The 22,667-nt window shown below is 43.7% G+C and overlaps 1 protein-coding gene across 3 annotated transcripts in view; it reads right to left on the bottom strand.

Annotated features, from left to right (window-relative positions):
• Positions 1-22,667, bottom strand: part of LOC134519544 (cytosolic carboxypeptidase 6) — a 969,057-nt gene that overhangs the window by 218,085 nt on the left and 728,305 nt on the right. For all 3 annotated transcript variants that reach the window (XM_063343896.1, XM_063343897.1, XM_063343899.1), the window contains exon 7: positions 12,382-12,471. In XM_063343896.1, coding sequence (XP_063199966.1) covers positions 12,382-12,471 — 90 coding nt within the window. The remainder of the gene's footprint in view (positions 1-12,381; positions 12,472-22,667) is intronic.

Genomic DNA, 22,667 nt, shown 5'->3' with positions numbered 1-22,667 from the left:
TGCTGCTTTGCCATTCCTATACGAAGATGGCACGTATATAGATTCCCCAGATCCTACCAATGGCAGCTGACAGCCTGCACCTATTAGGAAACCTGCACAACAATTTGTCCTCATTTCCCATGTGGGAACAAGAGAAGCGACCACTTTCTGGTTATTCTCGATATGTGAAAACTTAACACTAAGCCAGCTGTAATGGCAGCTTTTGGCTGCTTCATGGGGTTCCACTTCACTAAGTTTGCAGTTTATACTGCTTCACTCTTATAGAATTTTCCTGTCCTTCAATTCAAATCAACTGCAAAGGTACCAGGCAGCTCGCCTGTTTCCACTCAGAGTCACTTGTAAGACTCCTGGAGTAAAGCAGGGCACAAAGTCCACAAGCACTATGCAACCCTGGTCGCACCCAGTAAAGCAGCACTTCCAAAATGGACAACCATCAGAAACAGAAGAAGAGAGTCCTGTTAATTCAATAAAAAGCTACTTTACACTTTCCTGTGGTTGCCCTCCGGTCATGAGAAAGGCGAGAGTGGCATCACAGCTTCTTGCTCTACCCAAGAGGTGGCTACCTTTCCCCTGAAGCTAGTGTGAGCTCTCTGCTTGCACCTTAGAAAGGCATCTAGAAGTACCACATGAGCAAAACCAACGGCACATAAGACAAAAGTAGACCTGTATCCATTTCCCCCTTGGTACATGCAAGTTGGTAGGAGAGGCTGAGCAGTTCTAATCAGCATCACAGAATAAGGCAAAACCGAAATGAAACACTGAAGTCCATTACAGACCGCAAAGTCTGTAATTTCAGTCTTGGCAGACAATGAAAGCAAGGACTGTATGCAACACCTGAACTAATTCTGGGTGACTCATGAGCTGACCAGACTGGGGCGGGGGGAAGTAAAAGAGAGTGAAAAAAAAAACAAAAGGAGTGATTTATTAAACAAAAATCTAATCCTCTGGGAAGATCCGATGGCCAAGAAAATGCTGGCTGCATCTGAATTTTCTCCCCTTGAATCTGAGATGAAAGTTGTGTATCTGCAAGTTGCTTCCAGTGGTGCTGGAGGGAACTTGTTGGATAGCTACTTGTACCGGGCTCCAGCAGGAAAAACCTTTTTTCTCTGGTTTGTTTGGGGGTTTTTTTTGGGTTTTTTTGTTTTTTTTTCTTAAATAAGAAACGAAAAATGACCATGTCCCTACATGATGAAAAAAAAACATTACAGAAGTTCCCCTCTGCCCCTCACCAGTGGAGATGGATCTGTTCTTTTATTTACAGTGCATGATATTCAGGCAAGAATACGCTCCACAGAAATAAATTAGGGCCCCTCCCTGTCAGCACAGGTGTGCTCCTGGCTGCTGAGCAGCAGAATATGTTGTAAGCCCCCACCTCCCCTCCAGAGAAAATCTTGCTGTGAACATGGAACTGCACTGCAGATCCTAAAGGTAATGGTAATTAGCATTGAAGACAGAATATTCAGAGAGCAAACTGGCCTCACATGAGAAGGGCCACCACAAGCAACTAACTTCTCTGCTTGTGAAGAGGTAAAATTCTCCAGGAGGGTATAAAGTACACGTTTCCATCTGAAGAGCACAAAGGAGGAAGTTAGCAGGATATAACTTCCAGGGCTCCTCTAAGCGTCGAGGGGTTTTGTTGTTGCTGTTTCAGGAAGAGGAAAAAACACCATTTCCTCAAGAATTCTGTTTGGAGACAGTCTTATCGCAGAATCTACTTTGAAGCATATTAAACTAAGAAGGAATAAGATGCTCTTGTTCCAGAATAAGAATTGCTCAAGAAATGTTCTATTGCACTCTACATTCTCCGCCTGCCTCAGATGCAAATGAACTCTCAAGTGCCAGCAAGCCCTCAGGGAGACGCTCTCCCCGAGCACTTTGCAGCAACAGGTTTAAACTCTGGCAGCACTGTGACCACATAAGCTAATGTCAAGGTGCTATTTCCCTCATATCCTTGGTCATTAGGAACACTGCCAGGAAGGAGAAAAATCAGAGTTCACGTGTAACCACGGGCAAAGAGTGTCTAACTCTCTACCTTGAAGAGTCAGACTGAATTTTAACATCTTAAAGGCAAATTTAACTTTCATAAACAGCCTCTTTTACTGCATGAAAGATACAGACATCAGAAGGGAGAGGTGCCGCCGAACACGTTGGACGAACTGGGACCCCAGCCTGACAGGCACACTGCAAAAGTAAGGGTTTATTTCAAAGCCACTAGAGGGGCCTGTTAGCCGAGCATGGTGACAGCCACTTCCCGGCTGCTGTCTCCAGTGCAGGGCAGGCAACCCGCCCACAGTGAATTAGGGGTTCACTTCCAACGGTTTTCCAGTTCTGATGCAGGCCAGTACAGCTTGCTGTTCCCTGCTCCTCCCCGGGAGGAAGAGGCAGACCCAACGTTGGAAAGATGGTACGTGGGAGAAGGCTGGGTCACAGCGTTTTTCAACTCCACTCTTGATTCTGTTTGACGGAAGATGGTCAAAGCTCAGTGAGACTGAACGGCTTCTCCTGTAGCAGGGAATTAGCCACCCTCCTGTGCTCACTTTGCTGTTATGACACCAAGCACTGGGGTTCGTAAGGGTATTGGCGACAATGGTGGTTAGTGCCATACAAAAGCCACCGTGGCAGTAGAAATTTAAAAACCGCAAACACTGAAATCTTTCGGTGATGCTAGAAATAGCTCCTTTTGGGTAGGTGGAGGCCCTGGTGAACAAGAACTTGCCCTGTTGTCGTTGTCTGTGTCACGCTTGGCTTATGCTTGACCATAAAACATAAGGCAGGGTCCAGCTTTATAGTAAGTTTAGTATGTTGCCTACGCACTGTACCACTGTCTGAAAATTCTGAAGAAACTTTATCATAAGAAGATCTACAGACTTTTCCTTTCCTCTTTTTAACTGAACACTGAAAGAGATTTCTTTCTTTATTTATTTTCTCCCCCCCCGTATTTTTTTTTTCCTTCAGTGATAAAGTGACAAAAAAGTGGGGAGACAAGAAAAAAATAAAGAGAGAAAGAGAAAACAAGAGTGAGCTTATAAGAAATTTCAAATAAAGTATTCTCTTTGACAACCTGTGGCATTAAAAGAAAAAAAATCCAACAAATTAAGTATTTTTCATCCATCTTCAATTATCCTCTACGTTTAGCACCAGCAAAGACTAAAACCATAACCTCCAAATCAGAGCGTGGATACCAGGGATCTATTACCATTTGCTGAACACGTAATAGGTAATTGGACCCTTGAGCTAGTACTGTAGGACACATCTGGAAATTGTCACTTAGGGGCCACATCTGTCACTAAGGAACTAACCTTCCTGGGGAGGCTGGCTTTTTAGAGAGCTGTGTGCCACTCTTCAAAACCACCCTAAATCCACACTTCCCGTCAACAAAGCGTTGAACAGAAGTTTGCCCATGCATTAGGGTCCCTGCAATTTCTACCTACATTTCTTTCCTAGGTAAAATCAAGCAGGACTGGTAAAGAATTTGTGCCCCCTTTTTGGCTGGGGCATGTGCCCCATTACCCCTCCTCTCCATCCTCAGAGGCCAGAGAAGCAGGACTGGATTGAAAGAGCAGACAACCTCTAAAGGGCTATTGTCTGGGGCAGGAGCCTGCTTTCATCCAAAGTCCTTCCTTCTCACCCTCCAAACAAGCTTTACGTCCTTTTCTCTGCGAACTGCAGAAGTTAAGGAGACATGCCTCTTATAGACACGTACACAATACCTTGCAACAGGCACACAGAGAGCATGGGAGCAACCTGTGCAGGGGCAGAAGAAGAATTTCACCCAGGTGCCCTTGTGGCAAAGAAAAGTTTCCAGCGGCCAGGTCCTAGTCACACGTGAATGCTGGCCCCTCAGAGCAGCAGCTATAGAAAGGCAGAAGGAGCAAGAAGGCAAGCGCAGGGCACCTCGGAGACAAAGGAACTGAAAACAAAATGAAAACAAAACAAAACAAAAAAAATCAATTCAGCTGAACCGAGCCAGGGCAGGCAAAGAACAAAGGGTCAGAAGACAAAGCCGGAAACAATAGACCAGCAAGATGAATATCAGTCATGAGGAAGAGCTGGGACACTACAGAAGGAGAATGGAAAAGGCTTAAAGAAAAGTAGAAAAACTAGAAGAGATTCCTAATTGTGAAACCTGACATGCCATGACAACACCTGCAGCTCGATCAGTACAGATCGCACACACTGCTGCACTTAGAGAAAGGGCTTCATCTCACAACTTAGATTCCTTGAAACTAATAATGGTCACTTACTAGGAGCCACTTTTTTTTCATTAACAAGAGCCATGCAAATGAGGTCTAAAGACAAACCCGAACTTCCTGTGGTCTTTACAGCCCTGTTCTGATTATTGCACATTGATGACCGGGTCTAATTCGACTGGGGCAGGACTTCAAGATTTCTGCCTGGGATTTTCCCAGTAGCGATAGATGCTCCAGCATCGTTTGACCCATAAATGTGAAGTCCAGTTTGGGGAAACCTGCATGCACGGTACACTGGATGCTCTTGGCCATTTGGACTGCTGCACAGCCACGGACCCAGCAGGCAATGCCATGAGCAATGCATTCGCTCACAGTTCCAGAGGGCCTGCTCTCCCATGCAGGCCCAGAAAAGATCTGTTGCATGGGCGTAATATTGCTTCCTAGAAGTACAGGACTTGCTGCCCACGGCCATACGGAGCAATACACACAGAAAAATGGCTCTGACCTCCAAATGATAACTGGGAAGACATGGATAAGCATCTTCAAAATCCACTTGGACTGCAATTTCCAGTGGGAAAACCAGGCCATATTAAGGAAAGCTCAGTGACCGTGAATTTCAGATGAATCAATATTTTCCTCCTTTTCCTATCCTCAGACATCAGCAAAGTGCCACAATAGGCTGTTGCAAAGATGATGTTCTTTACCCTAGAGGTAGGTTGGTTAGGGTCGGAAGGAAACGATCTTTAAGGTAAAGTTATGCAAAAGTATGAGCAGTCAAAAAACATTGTAAAACCAGTATGTTTAAGAGATTAATTGGGCAATCCCACCCGGAGACAAAGCAAATTTGCCTGCTGTTGTATGGTGAAGCATTTCTCAATTCTCCCCCTTGAAGACCAAGGGCTCTTTTAGCTCTCTGGTTATTGTAAAGAGGATTAGTTAAGCAGAGGTAGTCAAAGGCCTGCCCTGGGCAAAGGGCAAGCTGAATCAAACAAAGCCACTTGACATTTCTTAGCTGCGTAGGCAAAGCCGACCTTGTTGTCCCAGGGATGAGGAGTTAGGACTGATCCATTCCTCCTACTGGAAGATGCAAGGTGAGCGTGCAGGGCTAGGCTTAGGGAGATGAGTCTGCCCGGCAAGTCAAATTTTCTGTTCGCACTACTACTGGTAAGATGGAAGAGATGAGACAGCAACTTCTGCTGTTGCTGCGAGGGGGTCTCTCAGCCACGCAACAGCCTTCTCCACAGATGACACAACTCCTTCTCCAGAGGCAGCCTGGGTCTCCAGAGCTCTGGAGATTCCTTCTCCCCTTTGCAAACTGCAGCCCCCAGCCTCTGCACAGCCCCTCTACCCACCCTACCACCATCACACCTTCTCCTCTTCTCTGCGGGGGTTCCCTGGCACATCCAGAACACACACATGGTAAGAGAGTAAATCACATAACTCTATAGCCAGAGAAATTTAACCTTATTATAAGTTTTATCCAGCTCAGGCAGCCAGGTGCATAACCTCTCATACCTGCCTGACACCACAGTGAATTGATTCAAAACCTGTGGTATCTTGTAAATGTTAATGTCGCTTTGGGTAGCAGAAATTCTTCTAACAGTCTATTTACATCAACACAATTTTAAGAGGAGCTTTTATTTCCATTACTCCAATATGGATGTTTTATATTCTCAGAACAACCTCTCTCTCTCCTGGGATACTTCACACTAAAATCCCATCCAGGAGATTTACAAGGGACAGACAATACTGTTCTTCACGTTGCTTTGGAAGTCAAGGAGAGTGTGTTTCCCTTTGTATTAAAGCACAGGAGCTGTGCACTTAAAGAAAAAAAAAATTCTTAGTGAGAAGGATGAATGCAGTCTAACAACTTTAAGAAAGCCCTGCAGCTCATTTTATGGTTGGGCTGTTGAATTCTGTTGTCTTTGTCTGCTTCTCACCATTTGGTTTCCTGAACCCCTATAAAAGGCACCACGAACTGCAGCTTCTGTTCACCATGTTCCCTCGCTGCTTGTAAGTGCTAAGCTGCATCAAAATGAACAGGAGAGTGTTCCCATCCTTCCCTGTCACAATTTATGCATGCAGAATATCATTTGTTTTACAGAAAGATTTTTCTTTCTGCAAAAATCCGCAGTCACCTCTAGGGTGGCACTGTGCAACACCAGATGCATTTCCCAACGGGTTGTGTCCAGGAGAGGAGGTGTGCAAACGGTACAATAAGTATTGAAAGGGAATGGAAGTTCCATGTCTGTACCTTTGGAGTGGAAAGAGAATATTAGACTCCCTTAAAATGGAGCTTCTCTTTAGTTCGGTTCTCTTCAGTATTAGCGCTGCAGCCCACAAACTGGAACGCCGGCAGCAGCCCCTGCAAAGGGCATTCCTGCCGCGGAGAGCACTCACAGCCTGCTGCGCCGCCACGGCAGAGCACCCCACCTTCAAAGATGAACGACAAACTAAACTTCTATACATACAGAGCCTTTCACTTGGAGTCCAGAAGTAGCCAGGAGAGCATAAGCGTTTGTTTCCAGTCTCTCATTTGGCAGACACAACTGAAACTTTACAGTAATATAACAAACAGGCATGTGTAAGATCCCCGCACTCTCAATGGAATCCTATTTTGTTTCCTCCTCGGGTAGGAAATGCTGAGAAATGAAGATGATTTGGCTCGCTAGAAGGAACAGTGCAACAGATTAAGCGAGGTCAGAACCGATGCGACCCATACATTTAGTCAGATGCAAATTCAGTCTGATATAAAGTCTGGCAGAGGATGTCCGAAGGCCCCATCATTACCACAACAGGCATTTTCTGGGTTCAGTGTTTTTCTCCAATACAGCTGCTGTTACCAAAAGCATCCTAATACCAATGCCTACAGAACTCAGTTTCATTTCTTTAGGAGAAATTTATCCCGTGGAAACAGCTAAGCGAGGTCATCACCTCTGTTTCTTCAAGAAGGGTCTTTTCACATGTAAGGGCTTCATTAGCTGCATCTACTCTTGCATTTAAAACATGCCCTGTCCTGTCTTTCAGTTACTATCACTTACGTGCTAATGCTCAAAAGATTTATGCTTAGTGAAGGAAGCAAAAAAGCAGCTTTTAACCCCAACAGCTTATCCGTCCTTCCTTCTTCATAATAAAAGACAGAGTTTGGGTAAAATTCCAAGTAGGAGCAACAAGTTTCAAAATGACTCTTCTCACACATACAACTGCCTTTCTCACGAAAAAAAAATACAGCCAAAAGAAAAAAAACAGGTCCCGCTCACATTGTAGCAACTTCTCTCTCTTACTAACTCCTTCAGGGATCCTGCAGGGACAAATTCAAAAAATTTGAAGGCACTGTCTCCATGAAGTGACCTAGAAAACTGCTACCACTTTTAAGAGGACATCTTGGAATCTGTCCAAGAATAAAATCCTTCGTAGCAGGTGGAGCACCTTGGCCACATAGAGAGAAAGTTCAGTTACCCACTAGCCCAGCGAGTTATTGTGCAACAGGAGTACTCCTGAGACAGCTGGTGGGAGACTTGTTTTCAGGCAGCCTGTCCCCTTTTACCCCATTCTCTAAACTTAGACTGAAAATTTGTACAAAAGTTTTCAGATTTTGTTCCTGCCCTCTGGTGGCAAGAGGGTGGGTATTAAAAACGCAGACCAAGAATGTTAGAAAACCAAGAGACATTGCCCAAGCATAGTCTGGTTTTTCATTTCATATCATCTAAATTAAGGTGAAGCGAGAGGGAGCATTCATTTAAGCAGCTGTAATGAAAAAAGATTGATTGAAAAGTCATTTTTGCTCCATTTCTTATGGATAAGAGTCCCAGGTGTCTGTTTTCCTTATATTTTATTTTTAATGGCTGTTCCCTATTCAGCCCATAAGCTTTCAAGGTCAGCTTCAGGTCAAATTACACTTAGCACAAGATGCTTTGCATCTGCAAACCCAGCTGTGGGATCCCTCTCCCTCCCCTCTTGCACTGGGACGTCCATTCCGGGCTGGGCTCCCAGCCTTGCAAACTACATTAAAGTAAAACGCCTAGGGTACAAATCTTCATTTTCGTATTTAGACGGCGTGGTGGATGCCACACTGACAAACGTGTTAAAAAGACAACAAATGACATCCTGCTAATAGGACGTGGTAAGTCAATGAGGAAAGTACATGTCAAGGTACATCTGGACACGCTTAAACTTGCAATTACTGACTGCTGACAAAACAAAGCATACAGGGCAAACTTAAACACGGTTGTCACCACGTCTCCTACAACTTTCCATGCACGTGAACAGTGAGGGATAGTTGCTTATCTCCCACAAAGAAATTAAAATCTAGCAGCCAAAGGAAGGAAAATAAGACTGTAAGAATACAGGACGGGGTGGGGGGAGGGAATACGCCTATCACCAGATCTTGGAAAAAATCCAAGCTTTTGGAAAGCCGGTTTTTTAGGCCAGGCTGGATGGGGCTCTGAGCAACCTGATCTAGTGGGAGGTGTCCCTGCCCAGGGCAGGGGGGTTGGAACTAGATGACCTTTAAGGTCCCTTCCAACCCTAACAATTCTATGATTCTATGGTTTATCACCAGTGTTTAGAGGGTAGAGGACAGATTTTACACACACATATTTGCGCGCACTACATACATAGGCATTATGTGACATCTGACCCTCTCTGTAAAAGTTGATAATTTGCTCGCCTCAACAGTATCATGTGGAGGACAGAAAATAGAATACGTTTTCTTAACTAAAAATACCAGGGGGGAGGAAAATGAGGAAAAAACCCATCTAATAAAGGAAAAGAATCTAAAATCGCAACTTCAGAAAAACACCTCAGAAATCTGAACAGCCCATGAGAGATGAGTTCAAGCTATAAAATGAACTTGCACTGTTTTGTGTTGCCCTATAAAAGCTCCCCAGGAGTAGCAGTGACTCCGGTTGGTTAGAAAATGGTCTATAAGAGCAAAGTGAAAGCAACAGTCCTCTTCATCCTAGACCCTGCTCCTACTTACTCATCCCCAAATATGACACAAGCATCAGTGCTCATGACGACCGTCACAGCCCGAGGAGGGGAGCACCGTCCTACCTTTGGATGTAAAGGGTACTCATGCGAATATACTCTCTGGTGAATAACTCCCCAACTCTGTCCCTGAACTTCACAACAAGCAGTTAAGAGCTATGAGGAAAACTTCCTAAAAAGGCTAACCCGAAGCATCGTAATAACTCTTAAAAGACCAAAACAGAAACAAAAGGTTCTTAATCCATCTTTCTACGAAGAGGCCCTCTGGGGTTTTGTCTGCCTTTTAAGGAAGAGAGCTACAGCTCAGCAGCTGCACCGTGCGTGAAATATTATAGCGCTTGTTTTTGACTCCTGGATGGGGTGCCTAATGATTCTAGGGAGGTCTGGCTACTGCTGCAAGCACTCCACAGCTGTAGGAGACAGAGGTGCGTATCCATGTTTACAATACTTGTACATCTGCAGGAATATGGGGTATTTTTATCCAAATTCAGTTTTCAGTGGATTCTTCATAATGGAATACGAAGGATGACAGAAAAACAATACCGCTCTGAACGGGGAGATGACCTTATGGTCTTTTCCCACAGCAACACAAAGACCCTGGCTTAAATTTAATCTGTGAGCAAAGTGAAGGACAAAGGACCAACAGACAGGACCAAGTATATCCTGATGTATCGAGGTTAGACAACTTCCTTCCCATCAGAGTGTCTTGCCTAATCAAGAAATGGAAGATGCAATAGGGAGCTTCTGCCAAGCCCCAGGAAGCTGGTGTTTGGACTACACATATCTAGATATCCTTAGCAGAGAGCAGGCCAAAGAGGGCACGAAGAGACTTGGCTAGCTCAAAGACAGGTAGAAAAATGAGGAAGGAGTTAGTTATGAGCTTAGAGCTTTAAAGAGGAAGACAGACCCTGAACTGAATGAAATCCAAGAAAAAAAATGAAGAACAAAACAAGAAAGCTTGTAACTAATTATCTGTTCCCCTGCTGGCTGATTCTCCAGGCCTCGGCAGTCACAATTCTGCTCTTCCATACACAAGATGCTGCTTGCACCTGGGGAATCTTTGGGATTAGCTTCCGTATCTTAATACTTCAGGTGGTGAGCATAATCAAACATTCAAGAAGAAATCTCTCTACCAAAAAAAAACCCAACATCTGACATGTTCCACATGCACTGGGTTGGCATTTGAATATTAAATCTGCAACACCTAGCTCTGCCAAAATGCTTCCCAAGACTCCAGAAGTAAAATTCCTCATTGTGCCCTCACTTGACTGCCAAAGGGATCCTTTTTATCCCTTATTTTGACCTTCCCACACAAAAGTTTCCAAAGGTGGAACAAGCACCCAATTTCACATTTGGCAATGCTAGAAACAAGGCAGCAATGGCCTTGAAACGTTTGCCATTTCTACTTGTCTTGACGCTAATTATATACACAAGGCAGCTTCATCGGCGCTGGGCAGAATGGCTCAATGCACAGCAGAGTTCAGTGCCTTCAGATCCGTGCATTTCCAAGCGAATCAGGCGTGCGTTATAACTGCAGTCACAGCAAGTTTCTGATGTGCTTCTCCAAGACTGACCCCTCCTTTTTCTTATTTCCCCCCCCCCTTTTTGCTTTATTTTTTCCCACAAAACACCAAGTTTCTCTGAGACAATCAGAGCATGACTTCCATCCAGTTGTTTCATCAGGCTAAGCGTGCCACCCGCTTTTTCACATTCTTTTTTTTCTCCCTTTTGAATAAACTCTCCATTATCAAAATAAAATAACGTCATTTTACAAAGTACCACCTCAGCAGCATGCCTCAGCCCTCATTTCACAGGGCTATGCCAGCAGCCACAAACAGAATCAAAGCACCCAATTAAAAATCCATATCCATTAACAAACATGTGAACTATAATGCCCTGCATTGACTGTGCCACCACAGGAGATGGGAAACTCGCTGAGTTTTCCTGCTCTCAGGCTGGAGCATCTTTTTATTCAAGGGAGGGTTTTACCTTTGCTACTCCACCGGCCGGCAAGAAGAGGCCCAGTGTCCTGTTAGCCCATGGGGCTAGGACAGCAGAAGTGGCAGCTGTTGACCTTTTGCCTTAGGGAGATGCCAGACGTAGGACCTTGCCAGGATGAGGAGCACGCAGAGAAGACCACGAAACTGTGCCAGACCTTTCCCACCAAGGTCTTTAGGTACCAACAGGGCCGGTTGCAAACCAATCTGCGGCTTTACAAGCAGCCAACGTAATAAACTCTGCATATGCTTGATTGCTGCAACTCATTGGCTAGGCAGGGCCAGATCCAAGCCGATGTAGTAAATTAGCATATTGCTTCGGCTTCAGGGAAGTTACGTTGATTTACGCTGTCAACAATTTACCACCGCAGAAAGGCACATACCATAAGTACAATATTTCAGACCTATACAATGAAGTTATGTGAACACACGACAGGATTATTTATTTATTTGTACCCACAAGCCTGAGATTTACGACTCTTTACACATACAAGCTGGGCAATTCGCTTTCTAATTTTAGCAGGAATGCTTTGTGCAGGGAACAGCTGTCAGGCACTGGGAGCTGTGCTCCTCACAGCAGCAGCTTCAGACAAATAGAGGCCTCTTAGAATTAAACTGGAGAACTAGGGTCACTGCTTTGTGGTGGAAAAGAAGCTGAAGATAGTAGACAGCAAGAAAACATAAGCACTTAACACAGAACCACTCCCAGAGCTTTTCCAGACTGCTTTCCTAAGAAAAGGAGCCTTACATGATCACATTGCCTATGTACGAGTGTGATTGACAATTCTTCCTGAATGGCTTCAGAGGCCACTGTCCAATTCTGACCAAATTCAGCAAACATTTACAACTTGGAGATAATATATTCCTACTGTCCCCAAGAAGACAGGCAGCTGGGTAGAGGTGAGAAATTCTGCTTATATCCTCACTGTAGAAAGAACTGTCATGTGAAGTTGTGGCTGCCCCAGCCCTGGAGGTGTTCAAGGCCAGGCTGGACAGAGCCTTGAGTAACCTGGTCTATTGGGAGGTCTCCCTGCCCACAGCAGGGGGATTGGAACGAGATGTTCTTTAAGGTCCCTTCTAACCCAAACCATTTTATGATTCTATAAACTCAGCCTTCTATCAGATCTGAAGCTATGCAAACCCAATACGCGTATCGATAGGAAATCAGATCTCGCCACATCTGCCATCGTCATGCAGACACTCACCTTGGCACACGAAGGAAGATGGTGTTTCCCCAGGGTGGACTCGTGCAGTGATGAACACCACTTTCTGTTCAGCCCCTGGACGCAGGTTCACTGCAGCAGAAGGGGACAGAGGGAAAGAGAGAGATAAAGATCCTTAAACTGGGTCCCATATGTAGGACACAAAGAGCCATTAATATTATAGCATATCCTTTTATTAAAATTGGTCATACATTATAAATAAGCACAATCTATAATTAAAGGAGGCAGCATCACTGAGTCTCCGTACCGGGCCATATAGCAGACTGCACAAGGGCTGCAAAACTAATGACACGCAGCCAAACCTGCAACAACAAAGTTAGCTCTCTTTTTAAAAACCAAGATTTACTACAGTGAGTTTAACTGCACTGTAATTGCTCTCTCACTTGTGATAAATGTCCCCCTGGGGTGACAAGAAGAACAGTGGGGGTCCATTCACAACGTAAAGCCAATTGCACCCTGCATTACACTTGATACGAGCCTTAACAGTGCCAAACAATGGCGAAGTGCTAACAAATGACATTTATTAGGCTTTGCTCTGGGGGGAATTTTTTATTTTGTTTTAATCTCAACTCTTTGGGACTGCATTTGCCCTGGCTTAAAAAGATGTTCAAAAACAACACAGGATGGAAAAGAGATCAGGATTAAATCCAGCAACCTTCTCCAGTGAGGGCATAAAAATGTGCCAGGTCCCCTTGAAATTACAGATAGGTGGAAGAGAGATTTAGATTTCAACTTTGCTGAACTTAACATGGGTTAATCCCCTAGTATTGAAACCACGCTACTTTGGCCACTTGCTTCAGCAGTAAACTACATGGGTCAAGCAGGACCTTTTCTCTGTTTGTGCAGTGACTGCGTTTAATAAACAGGAAATAAAAATTATGCTCTTTCAAAATGGGTTCTGGGAATTTTAAAGACCATAAGAGGTCAGGACCTCAGTGAGATGTCTTATCCAGATCTGAACACACACAGCAGGGGTAATAATAACACAGCAGGATCCAATCGTCAGAGACGGTTTAAATCTTTGTTTTGAAATAAAAAGTTTACACACTGAAAGGAGACTAGAAACTAAATCCAAGTGCTATTTTTTTGTTTGGTTGTTTTGTTTATGGTTTGGTGGGTTTTGTTTGTTTGTTTGTTTGTTTTTAAATTAGGTAGATGCATTACGTATATACCCAAACATAGACTTTTAATTTCAAAGATGTTTGGAGTCCTTGAGACCATACCTGAGTTATTTTTTTAATTTCCTGAATTCTTAAAAATGCTCAGTTCCCCCAGCAGTAAATCACACCTAACAGCAGCATACGAATAATCAATATATTTTTGGTTTTTCCCAGGAGAGAATCTCAGCAGGCTTCTTTTTTATTTCCTTAGCCTCTCTAAATGTCCTACAGCTGCTCACCCTGTAACTCCACCATTCATTTGTTTTTTCATACTCCAGCTTCGCCACTCTCTGCTGGTTTTGAACCCCAGAGGCAAAGAAATATAAGAAAGAACCTCTCTGACAAACGTAGCAGCTGGTGGGGTCAATTCTGTCTGCAGAAGAAAAGTGGGAGGCAGCAAAAAGGAACACAACACCATCAGCTAGAAGTTGATGACCACATCATTTGCGTTAACATTAAGTAGTGTGGGAGGAAGGAAGGAGATAAATCAGCAAACGAACTTTAACAAACAAAAGGATGGGATCACTTTTGCAAGAGGAGAGGAGATTTCCTCCTCTCTTGGAAAAACAGCATTACATTAAAGGGACTCGACGCAGAAGTGATGTTCAGCAACATGACTGCCACTGTTTGGAGCTGGAACAGCTACTTGGTTAGGAAATCTTTTGGACAGAGGATTAGTTTGGGGGGTTCTGTGTCTTTGGTTTTAATTACAACATTTGTGTTATTCATGCTTTACCCTTCGTAACAATTATTAAAATCATTAGTCAGTTCATTCTCCTATGGAGCTGAAGAGAACTTTGCCAGGTTAGGGCTCGGTGCAAAGCTGCTTAGAGTCAATGGGAGGTGTGGCACTGGGTATAACCAGGACCTCCCTTGCCCGCTTCCTTGGGGCATAGAAGGGCACTGAATTACCACCCCGCAGTCAGTGCCAAGCAACCTCACTCTGCCTTGGTTTACACTCCCCAATGCATCACTCGCTTTCCAGCCCAGTACATTTGCTGCAGAATACGAATGCACAACATTACAGTGCACAGACCCTTCCATAGTACCCAGCCTCCTAGACACGCAGCGCTCAGAATGCGCGCAGGCAGAGCTGGCTGTCCATCTTCATGTAGCAGACATTGTCTCCACCTTTGTCAAGCCCAGCAATATCTTTATAAATCTTTTTCTTTAAGCAGTAGCCTGCATTATTCATACTGAAACAATAAAGCACATGGCATGTGTTAACTGTGCACACATGTATTTCTTTCTGGTATTTGGGCTGGATGAAATAATATGACCTGTTAACTTTTTTTTTTTTTTTAAGAGTCATTTTCACTGTTTGGATTTCAGAATGCGTGCATCTGCATGAGCAAACAAACATTTCTTAAGTATTTCTGTTAACATTTTGGAAAAGCATATATCTTTAACGCCGCTTGGAAAGCCTAGAAAATTCCGTAACGTCTTCTAAATGTGGGTGAATCTGCTAAAAGTTGCTGTGGTGACTAAAGTCCCTGCCTAAGTACGAGGCTCTGTGTACACACAGGAAGAAATTAAACTGTCAGACAAGCTTTCAGTTCCACAGGTCCTCTTCAATCAAAGTTCAGCTACTCTGAAAGCACCGGTAAAAGGGGGACATAAGAGGCAACATAGATTCCCATTAGCCAATCTATGAGACAAGGTGCACAAAGGGCTTCCAATATGAACGAAAGACTAGTTCATACTTAATACCATAACACTTAAGAGCTTGAGATAGGGACTTTGTAGCCGGCTGGTGCAGTGCATGCATTATTTAGAGGCTGGGCTCCCAGCCTAAACCCTAACCCAGCCCCAGCACGTTATAACCCATCCATCCAGACACCTGAGGCTGGTCTTGGAAATCATCTGTTCAGCTTCATATGTTTGTCTTGGTCTCCGTAACAGTCTGTGATAAAAGGAATGGCAAGTACATGCATATGCACACACACCTCAAAACACTCCTCTGAACCCTAACAGCAACAGCGCTGTCCTCGCTCTGTGGTTTTATATATAACCTAAGAACGAACCTCAGCAAAGGTGGCGGTGCCTCCTTGAAAGTGCATTTAAAGAAGGGCAAAAATGCCACACAGGTGGTGAGGAGTGAGAGGGGAAAAAGGTGAGAGGCAGCCCTGTGAGCACCAGGGTGGGAGGAGGAGGGGAGGGAGCGCTCCAGCTGCCGGGGCAGAGACTCCCCTGCAGCCCCGTGGAGAGACCAGGCTGGGACGAAGATCCACAATGCACCCTGTGGAGGGCCCTGTGCCAGAAAAGATTCTCCTGAAGGACCACGGGAAGGGCCCGGGCTGGAGCAGGGGAAAGCGTGAGAAGGAAGAAGCGGCAGAGAACAATTTTGGACTGACCGCAACCCCGTTATCCATCCGTGGCACCGTTGGGGGCAGGGGTGGGGGGTAGAGGAGTTGGGAGTGAAATCGTTCCGTGGAAAATGGGGTGGGAGGAAATGTGTTGTTTTAATTTTCCTCTTGGATTCCTGCTATACAAGTCTATTTTAATTGGCAATAAATTAAATTAATTTTTCCCCAAGTCAAGTCTGCTTTGCCCATGATGGGAATTGGTAAGTGATATCTCTGTCTTTATCTTGACCCAAGAGCTTTCTCTTCTTATTTTCTCCCCCTGCCCTGTAGAAGAGGAAGAAGCTGGGTGGGCGTCTGGCAGCTGGTCAAGGTTAACCCACCAAACCAATAATGGATACAACAACTACAAAACACTATTTCATATTTTAATTTAAATGTTACATTGAAAACACATCCTATTTTCTAGTGCAGGATTGAAAAAGATCAATCAAAATTAAAGATTAGAAGCGTATAGCTTTGCTCAATAGATGGCAAAAGCACTTAAGCAAAATGACAGGAAAGCGTGCTCCGTTTAGCCACAACTTTGCCAGTTGTGCAAATGCAGAGAAATAGTCTGTTGCGGTACCCCTTCTACACTTCCAACTGCCATAGCAGTGCATCTTAGAAACAAAACTATCTGACAAAAATGTTTTCCAAGGGAAGAAACGTATAGATTTCTGGAATTATTGCTTTTTCATTTTCTCTTCCAGAAAGTATCTTGAAGATTGAACCAGACGTTTTCTTTTTCCTCTGAAGGCTACTGCTACCATCATCATTGATAATATTTGCCTTGACTTAAGATTCCTACTGGGACCTAAACAATCTGCCACCGCGTGTTACGCCCTCGCAGCCTGCTACTCGCCCACCGCTAATCTGTCGCACTTCTGCAGAGGAGAGTTCCCTTGGGCAAAGCCGTGAAGATCTAAGGTGCTAGTCAGAATAAACGACACTAACCTCAACATCTATTCTGGCTCTAAAGCTACCATACCACAATGGCGATAAACACTAAGTGAACATCTTACTGAAAAGAAACCCAGTTATCTGCAGGCAAGCAACTCCAATCTGTCACTCTGAGTGTCACTCACGCTGTTTGGCCCTCAACTCATGTTCCTTCTCCTCTAATGCTACAGCACGGACAAGCCAACCACTTAAAGCAATCCCATTGGCAACAATCCCCCAGCTCTCACCTAGGAAACAGCGATTTCCACTCTTGGTTACATATTACACTAATGCAACTAAAACAGAGTCCCACAGAAAATATTTTCTACTTAAAAAAAAAAAAAAAGACAGATCAAAATCTAAACCTTCATGGGAAGGCAGAACCTTCACTTAGCCATTTTCATTCAATTTTCATTTTCATGCTACTATAAAAACATGAAAATGACAGTATTTGTATGTAGTAACTTAATAATAAGTATCTAGAAGTTTCATGCAGAACTATTAAATTTATGGAATCCCATCTGCACTACCAAAACAAAGTGCTGTAACAGAACTGAGGTGGAACTTCATTCAACATCCAGGATCTTTCCTGCTACGAGGTCAGACCAGAAACAGACTGCAGAGAGATTGCAGATGTGTGGTTTCTTTAAGTCTCATAGCCATGGTATGATAACGAGGCAAGTTCACAAATTAGTATTAAGGCTGATGGAGTACCAAAGATGAGCAAGTCTGACCCTAGAAGTATACTTCAGAAAGCTTTTAACTGGCGCCTATCAGGAGAACTTGGAACTGAATTCCAGTCCTTCGCTGTAGATGTCAAAGTTGGGGCAAGGTATTAGGAAAAGCTTGCCCTTCTCCCCTCCCACATTTCACACTACCTGTAGAAGACCAGGAGGCTCTAATCAGAAGAAATGGAAATCCATCATCCTAAAAGCACATTCCCAAAAAATCATTCGATTAAAATACCCACATATATTTTCATGAAATACATGTAACCATTACAAATAAGTTCCGTATTTTCTTCCTTTCTCAGGTACTTTGCAGTATGAGGTGGGCTGTCGCCAACATTTTATATTCAAAACCCTGTGAGTTAAAGGCTCCACAGAGGAAATCAGAACCGTGCTGTCTCGACTTGTCTGTGTCCAACAGAACTGTAACATCTGCGTCGGAAACGAACACTGATGTCGTTGCCGTCCTGACTGCCTTGTCTCTACCACATTAACCTGCTTTAGCAAATCAAATCCAAGCAGCATTTACTGTACTCTGCCTTTTCCTAAGAGACCCGATTAGCACCTAATTCCATTTATTTTTGTTACTTCTGGTCACAAATGTCATTTCAGGTAAGAGTGCACAGCTCAGCAGCACAGAGTGCAAAAGAACACCGTTTTTGGTCACCACCAAATCCCACCGGACTTGTTGAGGTCAAATAAACATACGCTTTTCTTGCTTGCCTACTTAGAGTTGGCTTGAGCAGTACAAAGGAACTAAGTGGCACAGAAGGTAACAATGGTGCCATTTGTACCGCAGAGCAAAGACTGGAGTATGGTTTTTGAACGTCAAACACCGATTCTTATGTACTTTTACGTGGAGAGGGAGGCGGCAGTACCTTAGGTCCCATGCGTAATCCATGGGAGATCGGTTCTGCGCAGGGAGAGCACCACTGCGAGGTGCCCTCATGGCTCATTGACTCACCTCACCTCCCACCACGGTTAGACAGACCCATCTGCAGTGCAGAGGGGTTTTGTTTAGCAAAGACTCACTTGCGCAGGGACCTTCTGACCAGCAACAGTTCTACGCATAATGCTCAAAAATGGACCCAAACCTCTCAAGTTCTGGATTTTCATTCAAGTTCCGGCCCTGACCGTCAGGTCCTTAACTATGTCATTTGTTTGACAGACTTTTGTTGTGTTTAAAAATGTGCTTAAATGCAAGCGTTGGCATAAGAGCTTTGCTGAATGCGGGCCGTTTAGCAGAAAGGCTGCCTCCAAGATCATTGTCACAATGTTTTAAAAGTTGGAGATTGTGCAACTATTATCCTTTATTGCCCATTTTATGCCAAAGTCTCTCCTTCTTTTTACATTCCTCTTAAAAGCAAAGCTATTTTGGAGCATTTAATATTATTTAATCTCTTTACTCTGGCAGCGTAGAAATTACAGGGACCATTACAATGGTCCTGTGTGTGCGTATGCTTTATTGATGTATATGCTGACCTAATATCAAATTGATTTTGCTCAGCTTTTCTGCTGACCATGGAAAAATGCAAATTGGGTATTATATTTGCACACTAATTTTATTGGGCCCCTGTGCCTTCATAAGAAGATAAAGTTTGGGCTAATAAAAATAAAACATTTCTGGTGCTAATATAGGCAAATGTTTATGTAGGCAGGTAACAAATTGGTTTGTCATTTAGGGGAACATAAAGAGCACTAAAATCATCTTTAGGCAAAATAGATTGGTGGCTTTTGCTTAGCTTTTAGCTTTCATTTGCAAAATCAATTTAACGTAGCACAGTGTCTCAAAGACAGGGTGACACAGGATTAAGACATTCATTGTATTCCCCTTCCATAACTCCCCCTTATTCAGAGGCCCTGGGATTCGGGTTTGCTCTTGTTCAAAGCAAATTAAATATATTCCAGCAGAAAAGGGGGGGAAAAAAGGAACATTTAGACTTACGCCACGTGGGAGCACCCAATAGGGACAAACACAGGGGCAGGGTGGGAAAGTGGGACTCCGTGTTCTGAAGGTGGATGCTCAAAGAGTTATCAACACTTGTCAGTGCCACCAGGAATCTGAAAGTGTAATCCTTGCCTGGCTATTTCTTTGTTCCTCCTTCCTCTTTTCTCCTTAAATCCTCTGTAACAATGCCTTTCGCTTCTCTTTAACGGCCAACAATCTCCACTAGAATGCAGCTAAGTGAACTTTGATGACAGTTTAAGCAGATGGGCATATATCAACAGCCTAGCTTCTATTTATTGAAATGAGTTGACCTATTTAAATCCCAGAGCAGGCAGTATTCCTACCCAGCTCTTGTTTTTTTCATCCCCTCCTTCCCCTTCACTCCCTCAATTGCAGGGTATTTTGGAGGGGTTCCATGCAGTGGGAGGTTACATAAACAGTTTCGATGTTAATACTTGACTGCATTTTCAACCTAATAGCCCAGCGAAAGGATCTGACTGTAAAGCAAAAGGCCAGAAATATCTCCTGGTAAAATTATGCTGAAGCATAGATCAAACGACACTGCAGAGCTATTTGCAAAATCAGAAATGGCAAATGACTATAGAGCAAGATCCCCCTTACCTCCCAGCCCCACTTGTTTGCTTTTAATCTTCATTACATCTTGCAAGCAACAATTTTTCCATTTGGGCTTTCTGATACTGTCAGTTTGCTAGACTTCTGAGGCAGGAAAATTAACTGCATGCAAAACCAGTCAAGGTACACTCACATCTTTCCTCCCTCCTCGTCTCCGCTAAAAAACAAAAAAAAAACAAAAAAAAAACCAACAAACACTCCCCCCAAAAATGAGGTTTTGTTTTTAAATTATACACACAGATTTGCATGCTGGAACATACAGTCCTGTGAATAAGAATAGAAATCTGTAAAGTGAACAGCACATTATCATCCTCAAACGGCCAAGGTGATGACAACTCACAATTAAGGATGCAGACAGTAGCATTTAATGTCACCTACCTGCATCACCATCATATCATAACAGTTTAGCAGGCAGGTCCCCAGCCTGCTTTCTTTTTCCCTCTCCTGCTTTGCTATTTATAAAGTCAGGTTGGAGTGTAGATAAACCCCTTGCCCTCCAGAGACTGGAGGCAGGCAGTAAATTATGGGAAGGCTAAGTGGTACATCAAATGTGTCTCCTCAAAGCTATATATCATCTTGTTAAATTTGATGTCTAATCCCAGAACCCCAGAAATCATTCCCAAAATCCCAGAAAATGCATGTGTCCTTCAGATGATATAGAACAAGAAAGTAAAGTTTACCTGCAGGGAAAAGAAAAAAACACCAAGCCAAAAACATTCTAGCCATGATTTACGGAAAATCTTCATTTTACTTGAGTGTCTCTCCATGCTATTTCCTTAAATTCCATGGAGTCAGAACTCACCCATCTGCATTTGAATACAGGAACTCTGATCTATAGTACTCATCTTGTTATGGTTGACATTAAATTACAAACTGAATAAACCAAAACACATCCTATTTATCTCTCTCTAAAAATTTTACACCAGACAGAAATGCAGGAGCTTACATATGTGGCAGCACTTCTCCAGTTACCATCAGTGACGGCAATAAAGATCTTCAGCCATTCTACGGGGTTCTTGTAACTGAGCTCCAGAACCCCCCATCAGTGAAGATAAGGTAGAAACTCCAAGGAGCTGCCTGCAGCCACAAAGGAAGCAGCCCTCATCTTTAGGGCAGGAATCCATACTAACTGGTACCTATCTTTCTCTCTCTTTACACCGCTATCATCCCTCTGGAAAGGCTCATCATCCCGGTAGACTTCACTTTATACAAAAGGGATAGAAATAAAATATTCAGATGCAAGACATTTCTGCCTGCGATACTACAGTTACATGAGTATCTTTTCAGTTTGTCTTTAAAATCCAGGGATTCAAAAGATATTGCTAGGGCCTGTTATAAAGCAATTCTCTATCAGCTCTCTCCAGTGGAGAGGGCTAAGGCTATGTTTGTTTGCTACAAGTATGCGTGGGCTGAAAGATAAGAGAATAATTTATGTCAGAATTTCAGCCAAGATAGCGAAGAGGGAATTACCAACCACTCGCAGAGCAGTCCAGCAGTTACGGGAGCAGCCAGGACACCTTTGTTCTGTTCTTTCCAGTTTTGCTGAGGATTTGCCTGTGATTAACTTCAGTACTTAGATGTTCCCATATAAAAACTGAGCAAAACCACGTCCACTTCAGAACAGGACTGAGAGTCCCAGTGCAGCTGTACTCAAAACTCTTCTAGTTTCTCTGAGGTGCAGAGCGACATCCTTGCACTCATCATGGATCCTTCCAAGGACGGCGGTAGCTGCCATGAGATGCAACTCCAGAATAGATACCACTCTAGAATCTACCAGTCCAGCATCTCTAACCTCTCAAGGCCAATGGATAAAATAGTAGAGAAGGAATAAGCTGCAAGACAACATGCGGAAATCAGGAAAGATGTTTCTGGGAAGCCGTAGCTGGAAAACCTCCACTCACTGGGGCCATGCCTCATATTCTTCACTTAATAAAGAGGCAAAAAACATGACGGGAGCAGAAATGAAAAAAAAAAAAAAAGTAGAGAGGCATGAAATAGTGGACAAAGCTGGACAGATATCTGCTTAGGTATCTTGTTCTAAGCAGGGCCAGGTCTCATTCTGTGAGGTGAAAAAAAAAAAAAGTGAAAAGCAACCAAGGTTTCAGCCAGCTGGGCTAAAGGCTCAAGCCTGGGGGAGCAGTGAAGCAATACAACCAACATTGGCTTCATCTCCTGTATTCCACATTTTAGACACCAATTTGAGCAACACGAAACCTTCTCTCTCTCATTCTTCCCCAAACACTAATTATAAAGAAGTGGGAACACCCGTGCTCAATTACAGGATGCAGGAGATTATTATTTTCCTTATTTTTTCATTTCATCGGACCCTCACTGGGAGGAAGGAGAGGGACTGACAGGGTTAAGCAGAATAAAGCCTTCAGTGTACAAGACCTGGCTTGAAAGCAGTGATCCCAGGCAGGACGTGCAAGGTGTTCTGCAAGAGGTTTTGGCCTTTACTGAACTATGACAGTGCATTCTTCAGTAGCTGAGCTCACGGTCAATAAAAAGCAACCTG

The sequence above is a fragment of the Chroicocephalus ridibundus genome, chromosome 8 (assembly GCF_963924245.1).
Source record: "Chroicocephalus ridibundus chromosome 8, bChrRid1.1, whole genome shotgun sequence".
Classification (NCBI taxonomy): Eukaryota; Metazoa; Chordata; class Aves; order Charadriiformes; family Laridae; genus Chroicocephalus; species Chroicocephalus ridibundus.
Note: the sequence above shows the minus strand (reverse complement) of the source record. Positions and strands in the feature narration are given on the sequence as shown.